Source organism: Enoplosus armatus, chromosome 15, assembly GCF_043641665.1.
Source record: "Enoplosus armatus isolate fEnoArm2 chromosome 15, fEnoArm2.hap1, whole genome shotgun sequence".
Taxonomy (NCBI): domain Eukaryota; kingdom Metazoa; phylum Chordata; class Actinopteri; order Centrarchiformes; family Enoplosidae; genus Enoplosus; species Enoplosus armatus.
The window spans coordinates 18819343-18836141 of NC_092194.1; the positions used below are offsets into that span (position 1 = coordinate 18819343).

General features: G+C 44.3%; 1 protein-coding gene across 1 annotated transcript; it reads left to right on the plus strand.

Annotated features, from left to right (window-relative positions):
* Positions 1 to 3172: 3172 nt before the first annotated feature.
* Positions 3173 to 13348, plus strand: LOC139298125 (BRD4-interacting chromatin-remodeling complex-associated protein). The gene is made up of 12 exons (XM_070921000.1): positions 3173 to 3213; positions 3431 to 3473; positions 3688 to 3753; positions 3952 to 5493; positions 6345 to 6578; positions 6697 to 7342; positions 7470 to 7627; positions 8299 to 8360; positions 9631 to 9779; positions 10470 to 10564; positions 10987 to 11089; positions 12627 to 13348. Exons 1-12 carry the CDS (start codon positions 3173 to 3175, stop codon positions 13346 to 13348), a joined length of 3861 nt encoding a protein of 1286 aa, XP_070777101.1.
* Positions 13349 to 16799: the final 3451 nt, after the last annotated feature.

The window sequence follows — 16799 nt, forward strand, 5'->3', positions numbered from 1 at the left end:
AATGAAATTTTCCTCCTTTTGGTTTCTGTCTTGTCTTTTCTCTTTGTTTTGTCCTTTGTTATTTTTTTGTTATTTTACTGCCTTCTTCCTCTTTTCTTTTCGGCTTTTCATCCTCAGTTTTTGCTCAAGTGACAAATAAGGTCTGAAAATATTGTTTTTCTATAACTGCCTGGAAAAAATACTTCCTGGACTTTTAAAATAAATGAGCCTAAAGACGGACCTTGTTTCCTTACTGCCCTGACTTTGTGCCTGATGTGATTTCCATCCTTTTTGTCTTTTTGGTTTGTCTTGGACAAGTTAACTTTAAAAGCTTCTTGTAACAGTGACAATTTGCATGAACATGGTAATCCTCGTTTCTCTCAGTACAGTGGCAAATGAGTTAGTCTGGAAATATAGATTTTCTTTTATAGATTGGGAAATATATTTAGATAAATAGTTGAGCCTTGTGGGATTAAGATTAGGAAAAGGTTTTTTGTTTGTTCTTCATTCATGTCTTGTCTCCTTTTGCTTTTTATTTTATTTTCCATGTTTTCCTTCAGTTTGCTGCTGACTGTAGAAGGTGTCAGTTTGCTTTGCAGAAGTGGCAATAACGTGTTCTTCTTCCATTGGTTTGATTTCTTTCTGTCCTGTTTTTCCTCCTTCTCCCACTCTCACCCCATTAACAGTATAGTATAGTTAATGTTCTCCTTTTGGCACAATACAAATCACGTCTCGTAATATCGATTTAACTCTCTGGGAAAGTATTTCCAGTTTTCTGGACTTAAGGGAATAAAAAAAAGCAAATAATCATTAAAATCTACCAGAAACATCTGTAACGGGGGTGAAAGAGCCCCACGCTGAAGTGCGCGGACAGTTGAAGTGTCTGCCGCCTGGCGGAGCGCAGGAGGCGGCCAGTCTCGTCTCCTGCAGTCGCGCTGCTGAAGCTGGATCCTCGCCGCCTCTCACTTGTATTTTTCTCCACCTTTTGTGTTGTGATCGGCTCTCCCAGTCTGTTTCTCACACCCAACCCGCGCCCCCCCCTCCCTCCCTCCCACACCCCTCCTTCTACCCACCTCCATCCCACCCTACCCTACCCCATCCACCACCCCCTCCACCACCACCCCCTCTCCTCCTTTTAGCATCTGAAAAGACCACTGAGTGAGAATCGATGGCGCAGAGGCCCGCTTGACAGGACAATAAACCACAAAGAAGGGGTGAGTTTTTTTTCTCCTCTTCCTCTTGGTTGTTTTTTTTGAATTGCGGAATTACTCTAATGGCACAACGATGAGAGAATCGCTCGGGGCTGGCTGTGTGGAAATGATATTTAACACAAGGCATCTTTTGTTACCGCGATATGATTTACAGCAGGCGTCAGCTGCCGTGGTCCCACTCAGGGAGGGGGGGCGGGGGGGGGGGGAGAAAAAGAAATGAGAAAAATACCACAAGGAGCAAACAGCGGCTCCGCATCCTGCATCGTGTGGAACATTCATTTCACAGGAACACATTCACCTTACGTAACCTATAAATGCATCACTGGAGCCTGGTCCTGTTATTGCCAGAGCATTGCATGCACTTGCCGCTGCAGGTTTAGATGAGGGTCGTTTGCCTGGATTTCATTGGGCGATGCGGAACCTTGAGGGTGTTAATGCGGTTGTCGTGTTGTAAACAAATATATGTCAGCGGGACCGGAGAGGGAGGTTTGTCTTGTTTTTTAAGGGACCTCCCCGGGAAATTGAGCGCAAGGCAGTGAGTAATGTTATAATTGGCTTGCACTGTGCCGAGCTTCTCCACATTGCTTTTCTTTTTTTGCAGCCATGAGGAGAGGACAAGTCACATCCAAGGCGCAGAGGGAGCCGTCTATTTACAGCTGAGGCGTTCAGATCTGCCTCTCTCATGTCTGTGATAGCCACAACAATAGCTTCCATTTTCCTCATCAGCCCTCAGGCGTGATCAATACAGTCCGAAAGATATGATGCTATTATTGGTAAAGATTTGGTCCGCTCTCCCCAGATGTCTGCAACAGAATCACACCAGCTCTGAGGAGAAACTGATGAATCATATATTGATCTTGTGTCTCACCGCTGGGTTGAGAATATGTTTTGGCTGGAGGTAACCTCGAGTGACCTGACAGCATGTGGTGTGTGTGTGTGTGTGTGTTTGTGCCCCCCTCTCTCACATCCAGACTCTCCACCGGCTTCCCGCACCGTGAGGACGCAGCGATGCCCCAGCAGAGGGAGGACCCGTCTCCGTCTCCGTCCCGCCGCCTCGGCCTGGCATCCCTCCGCCTCCAGACACTGAACCCCGGCCACGACTTCCCATGAGGCCACCACCAGAACTCAGCTTGACCGCTCTGTATGGGGCCTCTCACATATGAAGTAGGTCCATATTGTGGTCTGACCCCTTCTGGAAAGTGGACTCATGAATGAGACTGAGGAGTTCACGTTGTTTGCTGTGTCAGTGATGACAAAGTACTTCAAAATGTTCCAGTGATTCTCATCCTGTGGTCGGTCTGTTACACAAAATATTTCTTTGTGAAATACTGGGTACTTTGATGTCCTCTGGTGTCTTTGGTTCAACCTCTCACAACTCATCCACACTGACTCAGACATTAAGAGGTCACAGAGGTTGGGAACCACTGGTCTGGACAAGAGTTACTACTCTCGAATATTTTCTCTGTTTTATGTTATTGTAAACTGAATTTCTTTGGATTGTTGGACTGTTGGTTGTGCACAAAAAGCAATTCAAAGATGTCACCTTGGGCTCTGGGAAGTTATGATGAGCATTTTTCACAAGTTCGTGCCTTTTTATAGATGAAACAAATTGATTAGTTGAAGAACAATTCATACAGAAGCTTTACAGAATAATACAACAATAAAACCGGCATATAAATACATATATTGTACATACTGTACGTGCGTACTTTTTTAAATTCATAAAGTAATGGGTTGTCAGTGCCGGTTTCTGAGGACCAGAGTGATGCCGTCTGTGCAGCAGCTTTCTGAAGCAGCCTTTTGTTTTTTAGATAAGATTTCCTAAATGGTGAATAGCGACCTCAGTGATGCTGCTCATATGATTCTAAAAATTGATAATGAAAACAATCAGTAGCTGCAGTAAAATGCAACAGTAAAATGTGTTGGTTGGTTTAAATGTTGTTCACATGATTGCATTTGTCCTCCTCTTCCTCTTAGTTGACATGGAGGATGAAGATGGGACTTGTCTACTTGATGTTTTGTGGTGAGTCTTCAGAATAAAAATGATCCTGTAGATGATTGAAAGTAAGCTAATATTAAGTATTTGGACAGGGCTTTGTTGTTGCTCTCTATGTAAGATTTAATGTGGTGCCATTTTAAACTTTATCATGTGCAAAATCTTTGGTTTGCACCAAATATTCTCAGAGATTTGACTGATGTCGATTGTTTTTTTAACCTCCGCCCTCTCTCCGTCTTCGCAGTGACCCCCAAGCCCTGAACGACTTCCTTCATGGGACCAATGAGGTAACAAAAGAGTCTTAAATAGAGAGGGACTCAAATAAAAAAATCAATAGTGCAAATGATTAATTTGAGATGGGACTATTTCTTGGCACGCGGTCGTGTGAGATGTGTGGAGGAAGGCTGACAGTGTAAAAAAGAGTCGTAATGTAATACTGCGTTCATTTCTCACCACGACTTTGCGAGCCCAACCTAAAATCGACTGATTTCATCCCACCAGCTGCAGACTGAGGACCTGCTCATTAACTCCTCCTCTGGGGAGCCCTCCCTCTTCACAGATGCCCCGGTGAGTGTCTGGATCCACAGCCGGCAGCGTCACAACAACCAGCATTTTCCCCATGAGAATGACTTTTTTTTCTCTCCTGTGCCTGAAACTGCTTCCTGTAAACTCCTGATAATCACACAGTTCTCCCCTCCTTCTCACTCTCCCTCCTTTATCCTGTTGTCTGTCCCTCTTTCTGTCTCCCACTGTTTCCTCCTCTAGAGCCCCGTCTCTCTGCTGGGAGATGGCAGGGATTCCCCAGACACGCCTCCACCTGGGTGTGTGGACCTGTCCTTCCTGGAGGAGGCCCTTCTGTCATCGCCGGAGGGTGGGGAAGACCCACAGGTGGTGCAGGGCGGGACACCTGTGGAGGCTGGATTTGAGGCAAAGAAGGGAGAAGTGGAGGAAGCGGAGGAGGCAGAGGTGGCATGTGATATTCTCCAGCAGAGCCTGCAGGAGGCTGAGATCACAGAGCAGACCATGGCTCTGGAGGCAGGTCTGGCCCAATCCGGGGACAGCCTGTCCCTGTACTCACCTGCCCCTCTCCTCTCTCCACCCACCGTACCATTCTTACCCAAGTCTGTGACCTTGCCCGTCACCCCAGCATTGCCCAGAGACACCCAGGCAGCAGTAGAGCCTCCTCAGCCCTCTCTCCTGGCTGTCGGTCCGGGCTGCCCTTCTCTAAAACCTGCTGCCCCTCCTCAGCTGATGGGGCTCCTGCCTGGAAACGTGTTCCCTGCCGCTTCTCCAGAGACCTCATTCTCTCTGAGTCCTGCCCAGGGATCCAGTATGATCATCCACAAGGCTGTTCCCAGTGTGACCAGTCGTCCTCTTATCACCCCAACCCTGAGAGCAACAGCAGCAGCAGCACCGGGCATCCTCCTGCAGCGTGCCCCTCTTCCCATCCAACCCAAGCTGCCTATCAGCATTCAGCCCAGACTGGTTCAAATTAGCCCCAAGCCCTCTGGGCAAAAACACACTCCAGGTCTTACGTTTGTCCCTGGGACTGCCTCACCAAATATTTTACTCTCCCAACCTCCAGGCCAAAAGCCTGCAGCTCCGCCACCGCAGCCCACCCAGCAGCTCCACAAGCAGGTCAGCCTGCAGCTGGTCAACCAGGGTGGCTCCTTTGTGCTCCAGCCTCAGGGACTCTTCCAAGGCCAAAGCCAGTTCCTTCTTCCAGGCCAGTCCCCTGTTACGATCTCCCAGCCTGCCAGTGCAGCTCGACCGCTGCTGACCCCTGGTCACCAAGGCCCGTCGGTCCACAGCCTGACTCCCTCCGCTGGACAGCTCGTCGACGGCTCTCAGATCCTAACTGTGCCCCAAAGACAGCTGAACTTCAGCCCTGTCTTCACCACCCCAACAGGGCAGCTAGCGCTCCGCCAGGCCACTGTGCTTTCAGGACCTTTGCAGCTACAGTCAGCGCCCCCTACTGTCTTCCAGATGCCAGCACAGCTGGCTGGAACCTACACTCCAGGAGGGCAGGGGCAGCGGGCCACCTTGGTCCACAGTCCCGCTCTTGGTAACCACATTACCTTGATCAACAGTTCAGGAATGCTTTCCCCAGATCTCACTTCCATCTCGATCGTTAATGGCCCCTCAGTAGTTCAGGGGCTTCCTTTTGCTGCCCAGGCCCCGGGTCCTCAGACAGGAGTGACAGAAGGACAGCTGAGCCTCCAGCAGGCCTCCGTGGTGCTGCTGCCAGAAAGAGCCATTCAAGAGGAGCGGACTAGCTCACAGGAGGCCTTCCACCAACTATCCCAGGTGAGGTTATGGATCAAATCCTCCATCGTGATGTGTGTTAATTATCAGTGTGACAAACCATGCTGCTGTGCTTCAGTCCTTTGAATGTATTTTTCTTACAGTTGCTGGCACACGTTGGTTTCCATTCATATCCGTGCAGAATGAAAATCAGTTAGCGGATTCGTGAAACTTACTTAATCCAGTCAACATGAAGTCTGCATACAGTTATACACACGGAGCAGCCCCCTGCTGATGTCATCAGGGCTCGCTTGGCTTGGAGGAAAATACTGAACAGAAAATGTTTCAAACTGGGAACATGGAGTTTTGAAAGTTGTGGTCATTTACCAGTGAGAAAGGGTTTAATGAAAGGATGTTTTTGAGGTGCATTGTGGGAAATGTAGGATGTTTTTAAAGCTTGCCGCTTTGATTTTGACTGTTTTCTGACGCTTGCAACTTTGTGGAAGTGCAATACTACATCGCTGGAGTATGGATGGTTGGGATGTTTGTAATGGTAGAAAAAAAACAGCCAAAAACATAAATAAAACTGTATAGCATGTATTTGATAATGGTCAGACAATGTAGAATATGCTGGATTTGTAGTTAAATGGCTAAAACACTGAATTACAAAAGGATGAAAAAGTGCTGCCTTACAACTCTCGAGGGGTTAAACGTGCACACATGTTGCCCTCCTGGCCGCACCCCAATCTGTGATGTGAAAACAGGTGTTTTTCTGAAGACAGATGATAGAAAACACCTGAGTTTACACCACTTGACTGAGGCGCCGCCTGAATTTCAACATACTGAAAAAAAACATGAAAAGTATTAAATTCAGGTTTAAGTAACTCTGATGTCTATTATTTCTCCTGCTGTAGCCGTACGGACACGTTCTCCAGCATGTCTCGGTGCAGCACACCCCTGCAGGGCTGCAGTCCTCCTCTCCTCCTGTAGTTACAGTCCTGCAGCCTCCTCCTGAACCACCTCTGGCCCCCGATCCAGCTGTGGAGATCCCTAAACTTTTGATGCCCCCAGCAGACGTGACCCAGGTAGTGGAGGAGGTGACCCACTCGATGAGTCAGAACGAGGCCTTTATGCAACATCTGCAACAGGTCAGAGTTTGCATTCAGAATCGTGTCCATGGCTTTATTCACTTTATATGCTGCTGTTTAGTTTAACAGCTGTCTAACTGCAGTTGTTCATCTTCTTTCTTCATCATTTCCTCCACAGCAAGCACTTAGTTCTCCCATCACATCTGAATTGTTGGTCGGAGCGCTGCCGGTGGTGCCGATGGAGTCGCTCGCCTCCCCGGTCGCCAACGAGAGAGAGACCCAATCGCAGACCCACGCAGTCTCTGGTCAGGACGCCCGCGCCGTGATGTCCGACCAGTGCGTCGAGGCTTCTCCGCTTCACTCGGACCCAGAGGACACACCGCTGATCTGCTCCTCCCCTCCTGTTCAGGACTCAGAGAGACCAGCTCCGACGAGTTTCTCCCCTCCGGCTGGGCCTCAGATCACTCTGCCTGGACCTGAGAGTTCAGTCCCCCAGATCACAGCACCCCAGCCTTGCATCGAGCCCCAAGTCCAGTACCAGGTCGCTCATCAGCTCCAGGTCTCACAGGCCTTATTTGCCCAGAACCAGGTACAAATCCAGTCATCTGTCTCCCAGCCTCTGCCCCAGGTCCAGGCCTCGGCTCCCCAGCTCCAGGTCTCGTCGGCCTCCCAGCCTCAGTCCTCGGTCAACGCTTCAGTCCACAGCAGTCCCTCCCCTCTGCGTGCCAGCGTCTCGGTGCCTCAGCAGCAGCCTGATCTCACAGCTGCTGGTCTCTCCAAAGGAGGAGACGACTCCGCTGTCCAACAGCAGCACACACAAAACAGTGAGCTTCAACCAAAATACGACACAGAGCGAATAATAAACCGTTATCACTTGCTCTTCATCGTCACTGTAATCATTGCTGTCATTATTATGATTATCATCATCATCATCATTGTCTCCCTTTTCAGAGCCAACAGCTGCCTTGGTCGTGGAGAGTAAAGCGTTTACTCTCGATGTCCATCCACCCTCCTCCACCACTCCTGCAGCCCAGGGTGTCCAGGTTCACGGGCCCCCAGCTCCCAGAGAGTGTGCCCCCGTCCTAACGGGCCAGCAGACCGGCACCAAGGTTACTTAAAGTCCAGTTGATTTAAGAAAGGCAATATGTTTGTATGTTAAACTTTTATTTGAATGTTGGGAAAAAACCTTTAAATCTCCCATGTAATCCAAAAATAACACTATGTAAGATAAATATATTGGTTTATTCTTCCATTATTATAAGATTTAGGGCCGCATCGCTCATCATCTGATGATTGTTTGGTCTATAAAATGTCATAGAAGTGTGAAAATTGTAATAATATAATTTCCCAAAGCCCAAGTTGACATATTTAAGTGTCTTTGTTTTGTCTTAAAACCCAAAGATATGACATTTATTCTCATAAAACAACTAAGAAAACCAGCAAATATTCACAGTTTAGAAGCTGAAACCTGAAAAAGTTGCAGATTAATTTTCTGCCTGACTAACTGAGTTAGTAATTAACTAGTAATTTCAGCTCTAATTATATTATATAACTTGTGTGTTTTGTTTTGCATTGAGAATAACAGGTATTATAATTTCTCTAATGAGTCAAATCATTTCCTCTGTGGATTAAACTGAATTGGCTCCGGTCTTGAAACAGAGATGGCAGGCTTTGAAATGATTATTTATTTGTTAAATGCAGCAAACGTATTATTAATGACTTCAAAATGCACCCCTGTCTCCGTCCTTTGATCTCATCCAAAATGTTATCTGGCTGCCAGCTGGCAGGTCCTCTGGAGCAGCCGAGAGAGGAGAGGCTCACACCAGCAGTGCGCAGGCACAGGTAAGAGGCTGCGAGCAGATGAAACGTTTAGACAGAAAAGATTCTCCTCAGACTCACATCAACATCGTTTTATTTATTGATTTTCTTCACAAGTTTTCAATTGATGTAATAGACGTGAAATTGTAGAAAATTGGCTCAAATAAAAACACAAAACCGTGTAAAAGGAGTCATGTGGGACCCTCACAGGCAACTCTCACCACTTTAAGTTTTACTAAATTTATTTTTTATATATATATTTTATATATATATATACATTTTTTTATCAGGAGAAGAGTAAAAGTGAAGGATTTTTACTTTTATCCTTCAAAAGAAAAACAAAAAACATTTTTTACGTCTATCAGTTAAAGCAGATGAATACGAGCCCAAAGCTGACGTGTCTTCTCCTGCTGACTGTACTGCTCATATTACTGCAAAGAAGCTTTCTTACCTCCGTAATAATCAGCCCGTTCATTTATTAATTCATCAACAGTTGGCTGGTTTCACAGACACGGATTAAGTCTGATCCTTCAGTGATGTTTTTTAATCCGAGTCCTCCAGGACTTTTCTACTACTTCTGCAACAGCTACTGCTAATGTGGCTACTGTTGTGACTACTACAACTACCACCTGTACATTAACCATCTACTGCTTCAGATACTACTAGAAGTACTACAAAGGCCAAAGGAGAGCAACTGCTCCAAAAGCCCCAGGTTCACAGTGTGTCACTTGCTTTTTGGTAATTTGATGACTCAAAAGTTTTGCCAGGATTTTGCTCTACTTCCGTACGACAGCTTGAAGGGATCGAGCTGTAACACCTTTATTTATGTTTTACTCACATGGTGCATTTTCCTAAGTAAGATCATGTTTCATCAAAATACCTCAAAGGAAAGTAGCATTCCTGTACATGAGTCCTGGTTGGTTGGTCTCTGTACAACATGTAAAGAAGCTGTAGTGGGATTACTGCGCTGTATTTTATGGGAACTCTGAGGCAACACATCTTTGCACACACTACACACATTACACACACTACTGTTTCTACTGCCATCCCCACCAGCACTGCTAACATTACCACCTGCTCCTCCTACCTTCAGCAAGATGTAGCGTACCATGCTAATGTGTATAAGAAACCTACGACAGCAAATTTGAATTGAGTAACATGTTGCATTACATCAGTCAGTACTCAAAGTAAATTAAAACACTACAGTCATGTGTTATTACTTAGCCAGTCTGTATCTCGAGGCTGTTTTGTGCAGCAGCTCAGGCTAACGCACAGTTTTCATTGTGGTCTTCAGGTTCCAGCAGCAGATTTGTTTGGACCACGCGGCGGTTCAGACCCCCTTCACCGGCACGGCCTTTTCCACCCTGAAGGACGCTGTCAGACGCCTGCTGCCGTATCACACCTGCGCTGGTCACCTGCCCACTCAGGATGACTTCAATCTAGGTTAGTGAGCTCTGGTTTATGATGATTTCTGCGTATTTATAAAGCTGTTACTTCAACTAAAGATCCAAAATGAAAAGTGACAGCAGCTGGTAACAACAGAAGAACTCATACAGCACATCTTAGATGCTAAATGACAAACATAAATTAGGGACATGCTGCAAATAATTATTATAACCTGGGTGATTGGTGTCAGTCAATTTGTCCACCTCTGATATATTATTGGTAGTGTTACGTCTATGGAAAGCCTGAACATAATCTAATGCAACATTTTGCACTGAAGTATACTGTAAATAATTATGATTAATATCACTCTGGGTTTCAGGGGAGAGTTTTAGTGTCGTGTCATCAGAATCATGTTTCAGAGCCCTACTTTGCCAGCAAGCTGAAGTCATGAAAACAGCTTGTTTTAACAGCCAAACAACAAAATATATTCAGTTTACAATCACACATGATAGAGAAAAGCTGCACATCCTCAAACTCGAGGGGCTGGAAACAGGGAATATATTTGGTATCTCTGCTTGAAAAGTGACTTAAACGATGAGCCGATTATCTAAATAGCTGCAATAGAGCTATAAACAAACTGCCTCTTGTTGGAAAACAACCGCTCTGCTAATTCTTCACCTCCCACAGTGGGATGCAATCACTTCATTAACAGTCAATGTGACTACGATCATGTTCCTCTTCTCACAGTGGACCAGGAGTTTGACTCTGTGTCCGGTTTCCTGCTGAAACGCACCAAGGACATGGTCAACAAATACAGGCAGCTACTGGTTAGAGAGGCCCAGGTGAGACACAATCCACTGCCTTCTTTCTCTGTACCTGTATTTATAATATATATATATATATATATATATATATATATATATAATATCTTGTGTATCTAGTTTCACTTCCAAATCCAAACTATGTTGGGACATTAATGAAACTCCAGTTGAGTCAATTTAGAAAGTGCTCTGACTTTTTTATCTTCTTTCTTGTAAAAACGTAACTTTATTATCATAAATCACCAGTTCGCTGTAACTGTCCAGTTAATGAGCTATTCTTGAGAGCAGGTGTCTTTTGTTTATGAGGCCTCATTCATTTGTAATCGAGCAGCGAGACTATTAAATGAACCAAATCCAAAGAGTCATCGTCCCAGTACTGTCTGGAGCAGACAGATGCAGCTATGTGTGTGTGTGTGTGATGGGATATGAACTGGTTTCCACAGCAGGAGAGTCCGTCAGCAGAGATGGTGATGCTGGAGCGTCTCTTCCTCCAGGCCGAGCGATGCGCTTTAGCAGAGGACAGGCGGAGAGTCCGCAGAGACCCAGGTCAGTGTCCCAGCAGGAAACACCACCATCAACACCTACTTTATTGTGTGTGTGTGTGTGTGTGTGTGTGTGTGTGTGTGTGTGTGTGTGTGTGTAGAAAGAAAGATGCCGTTTCAAATCCCAGGACTGAAACAGAAAACATGGACGGGAAAAGTGAATTAGTGACACGCTCTCTTTATTTTTTCTTCCAAACTAATTTGGCTGTGCCTCAGAGCGCGGCACTTAACCTCCATATTTGCTCCCGAGCAGCTCCCAGGTGTGAATGTGTAATTAAGCTGTGTAAATGTGGAGCGGGGTCGTGCTGAGAGAGACTCTGCATGATGACGAAAAAATTACATGTGAGAGGTTAAGAGCAAATTAAGGCAGGGTTGTTATGTTAATTAAAAAGTTGGGAAAGGGGAAGGAAGCTCTTGAAAACTGTTAAATGTCAGGCTTGGCTGCTGGGACTTCTGAAGGAATAATAATACAAATATAGAACTTAGTCCCTTATTATGCAAATTGCAAGTGATAGTTGAAGCGAGCTAAAACAAAAAGCCCTTACATTTATTTATTTTATTGGAGAAACAGTGAATATTATTAGACACTGGTGCAAATGTGTTTTTCATCCATAGTCCCTGAACGTGTGTTACAATAAAAATACATAAAAATAAAAATGTTTTTTGTTGGAAAAATAATAGGATTTGACAGCCGACAGGTAAAAGAACAGGACCAGACTCAATGGGAACAAGCACAGGAGCAAGTTAATCCTCATCCACAGCAGGATGTAGGAGGTAATACGTGTGAAAAGATTTGGATTTGAGCTTTTATCTTCCCCAAAATCCCCTTACATTCATCCTTAAGTAGCTTCAGCATTGAATAAAACATTTTTCACACATTGTTTTACAACATTACATATACACTCTGTTCCTGTCATCAAACTTCTTGTGCGTCTTTTTTAACACACTTCCCTGTAATTCAGCCGGGTATATCTGATATCCTCGTGGATTTTGACTAGAATTTAAAGGGTCCTTTCAACCAAATTAATAATTAGAACATAATAATTATAATAATTATATATATTCATATTGAATATTTGATATAAAGTAGTGCCAATATGAACAGTTGACAGTGACGACAGTATAGATGATCCACATTGACATTTTCAGTGCTTCTTAAATGACATTCATTTCACTGCCATTGTAAGAATAAATACATTTTTTATTGTAATGCACAAAATGTCCCAGTCTTACAAGACACGGAAGGTTTTTATAAGCCTGCATCGCTGACATGTTCTGTGTGATACGTTCATCTTGCCTTCTTTTACAGGCTTTTTAGACAAAGTTAGCAAACTTAAACACTTCTGACTAACGCTCTAATTTATGATCATCTGACCACCAGATATTTCATGGAAATGAAGAAAACTGGACTCACGTTTTTGTATGTTTGTGGGTGTCTCAGATACCGATATCTAAAAACCACCTGCATGGAGAGATGAAGTGATTTGGGTTTGAAATGAGAATCAAAATGAGTGACGTTGTTCAGTCTTTCTTTATTCCAGAGTCCTTCATGATGGCCTTGGCTACATCAGCATCTTCCCCCCATGGCGCCCAGTCCTCCGGCCCCTCCCAGCTGTACTCCTCTGGCAGCCCCTCCTCTCCACCAGCCTGGACCAGACTCTCGGACCGGCCCCCTGGACTGAAGACGTACCGCTCAAGCTCCCGCGGGGCTCTCAGACTCACCATCAAGCAGGAGTGCGGCTCCCGTAAGGTGGTTCACAACTCGGCCTGCGACCCGGGAATGAAGAGGGACCACATGGGGCAGCTGACCAACGGCGGCGGAGCTGTGAACGAACGCCACTCTCAGGCACCCAACGGAGCATCCCAGGGTCCTCAGCATGTCAAGGAGATTTCCAACGGAGCTCTGCCTTGTAACACTGCAAAGGAAGTCCCACAGACAGCACCCAATTCCAAAATAAAAGCCCCAAATCCTCTTTCTATGCCAGAGCCACAGGCTGGTTGCTTTGAGTTGCCTCCCAGAGATGTCAGCGCCCCGAAACTGAAATGCTACAGGTTGGATGCGTCACCTCGGCCGGAGCAGCGGTTCAGCCCGCCGCCTCCCCCCCTCCAAGAGGACAACATGCTCAGTGAACATCTACAGAGTGCCATTGACAGCATCCTGGAGCTTCAGCGCCTGCAGGGCCCCTCTGCAGCCCCGACCAGGGCCACGTCAGGCCCTTCGCTGGACCAGGCTGTCACCAGCATCCTGGAGGGACACCTGTGAGGTAATCCGCCCTGACAGACGTCCACACAGACACAGAAACATCTGTCTGAGGCGGGACAAGACAGAGGAAGGTGTACTTGACTTCTTATCTGTTCCCAGAACTAAAAGAGATTTAGTTTCTGGGTTTCAGAGATTACTTTTAAGAAACTGATTGTTTGAAAGAAGAGGGAGGAAGAAAAAAATTAAGAGGCACTATAAAGAGATGCATACCAGACAACAGCACTATCTATAGTCCGATAGATGTTAGATACTTCATTTTGATGTACGTTTGTGGAAAAAAAAATCTATTTGAATAGGAGCTATATTGTTTCAGTGGTAGTTAAGTCATTCAGAGGTTTACGACACTGGTGTAACCTTCATCAGCATATAGTATATAAGTAATAGTGAGGATAACGAAAACGTGGAGTAGACTGAGATTATTCAATAGTTTTTTATAAGATTTCTTTCAAAAAATGTGAAGTTTCTTTTGCATAGTGCCAAGCTTCCAGGGTATTTATTTTGATAATCTGTGCCAATTGTGTTTTCAGAAGAGTTGCATTGAGAAAGGCAGTGAGTGTGTGTGTGTGTGTGTGTGTGTGTGTGTGTGTGTGTGTGTGTGTGTGTGTGTCTTTATTTGGATTAGTTTGCGTGGATATCAAAAGAGTGTGTGTGTGTGCGTGAAAACATTGCATCCTGCGACGGGACGGTACATAAAACTCCCGCAGGCTCCATCATCTCGGCTTATCGAATGAAACTCCAAAGAATTTGTGACTTGCTACATCCTGAATACACCAGCAAACGTCCATGTTGTGTCTCTTCCCACAAACTGGAGTCTGTCCATGTTAAAGCAGAAAGAAAACCTGAGGGGAACACAAAGGGAATTAGGCAGAGTCGTGCTTTTTTATTTAGTTTGGACCCTTGTTGTTATTCATGCCGGAGTCTGATGTGAAATATTTCTAGTTTTCAGAGACAAGAATGGTTCCCCATACTTTATGTATTAACATGCAAGCAATAATGAGTTAGGGTTGTTAGGAGCAGTGGTGGTGCAGTGAGGAGGAGGAGGAGGACGAGGGGGGGGGCGGGGTCTTTGCCCGTCATTGGATGAAAACCAAGATTGTTTTTCAGGTATGAGAGATGTTTGGTTTGTCAGCGAAGCCCGTGGAGTTTAGAAAATTGTGTTTCAAACATGTTTGAAGGGTTTGAGGGTCACTTAACGGCATTAAATGATCATGCAAATGTCCAGTCTGAGAAAGGAAAAACAACAAAACTGCAGTTGTTTTCACACTGTACAGAACTTAAGCCTCTCTGCATCATCAAACAGCCTTTGACCAAAAACTAGAGGAATCATCCGCTTCACACTTTCTCTTTATTTATTAAAGTATTGGTTTGAAGGCCGCTGTGCTCAGCCCGAAGACTTATTTTCACGCAGCCATTGTGGAGCAATATGATTTTTGCAACATCTTATGTTAATGTGACAATCTTATCGGTCTGTGTGAAAATGTGAATTCTGTTCATATGAAAAATACGCGAGAGAGTTGAGGCCATTTGTATCGGTGGGACGACTCTCCCTCATGAAACTTGTGCAAAATATTCTTTGTAGATGGATTTTTACCTTTAAGGTCAAAAATGTTAAAAGCTGCAAAATGTCTTTTAATTTTTGTAATATATAAATTGAATATGTGCTTCAAATTTTAGCTTTTGGAAGATACTTTTAGGGGTCGAGGTTTGGAATCGAATTGGAAATGTTTTAGAATATGCCTTATTGTTAATTCAGTGTACCTTTAAGGAAATGGATTCAGCAAAGAAAAGATCATTAATGTGATGTTTTAAATACTGTAACATCTGGTGTTCTGAACTGTGAAAGTAACCTGTCCCTCCAACAAGAAAAAAAACAAAAACAAAAAAAACACTTCCAGAGATTTGGGGCTAAATCAGACAGGCCTTCTCATTTCTTGAATTGCGTTGTCATTTTTTTATATGTAAAATTGTCTTTTGTTGGAAAGAACAAAAGGAGGTATAATATGCAGTAATTTAGTGCTGAAGTCCTCTGGTAGTAAGGGTGGACACACACTGAGGATTCATAAAGGACTACTTTGATATTCTGGGAAATATACTTTGATACCACTCTGATGTCTGCATGCTAAATACAAAGCTACAGCTCAGCCTGAGCTTAGCTTAGCTTAGCATACAGACTGGAAACGGGGGAAACAGTTAGCCTGGCTCTGTCCAAATGCAGCTCTCATACGGTAGTTTTCAGCTGCAACAGGCAGCTATTTTCAGCGGAAACCCACATTACAGCAGACAGACACAGTTAGGGACTATATATAGGACTATAACATAGTGGAGCATTCAGCAGCTAAAGACACAGATATTTCCCTCTGGAGACCAAAAACAGATCTAAAACAGAGTGAATATTGGACTTAAATCCATGGACTCAAACAGGACTTCATTGAAAATAATGTTCCTCCGTATCTGCTGCTGCCCCCAAGTGGCCAATAAATTCACTTCTTACAGTTTCCGATCCAGGAAATAGTCCGGCACATACTTCGGTTTTTATCCGAATTGAAAAAAGTAGATATAAACTGGCTGGTGAGCTGGTAAGTGGATTTGGTTGATAGAGACAGGCTAGCTGTTCCCTGTCTATGCTAAGCTAACAAGCTACTGGCGGTAACATTAGCTTCATATTAAACGAACAGACATAAGAGTAGTAACAATCTTGGTCATAACTATCAGCAAGAAAGCGAATCAGAGTATTTTCCCTGAATTATTCCTTTGACAGAATTTGTCCCAAAATAAATGAGTTTGAAAACATGAAATGTTCCGGTGTGTCTCTGCCCTCAGAGGTTTCACTGTAATGCAGTAAAGATGTCAGAGTGTCTTTCACAACACAGGATTGCACTCCTCGTCACCGCTAAACTTCTTAAAAAAGGGGAATTCCACCAAAATGTGTTTTTTTATTTTTAAGAAAGTATTTCCTAATGTTTGCCCACGTTTCTCCTCTTTAATACGTCAAAGAAGCTCAAGATGACAGAAAAAGAAATTCTCACGTCAACTTTGGTGGAAACCCTTTGAATGAAGCAGCCTCATGTGCCATTGTTATTGTTGCATTATGTCTGCAGTGTCGAACACTGACCATTAGAAATGTGCTTAGTTTTCTCAGCATTTTAAAGACAGAAAGGATTACATCTGCATGTTGAGCCATTTTGGTATTTATTTGTAAATGTGTTTTTTTTATTTTATTTATTTATTTTTTTCTGACTGAACTGTGAAACCAGGGGAGCTCATAACTCTACACTAATTCAACTTCAGATACAAAACATTTGACTGACAGATTGTTCTGATGCCAAAATCAAGAGGCCTTAATTCAGCAAAACTAGATTGTAAAAAAAAAAAAAAAAAAATGTCATTCCTGACAAAAAAATCCAACTGAAGACTCCTTTGACCTGAAAGTCACGAGTGATTCATATATGAA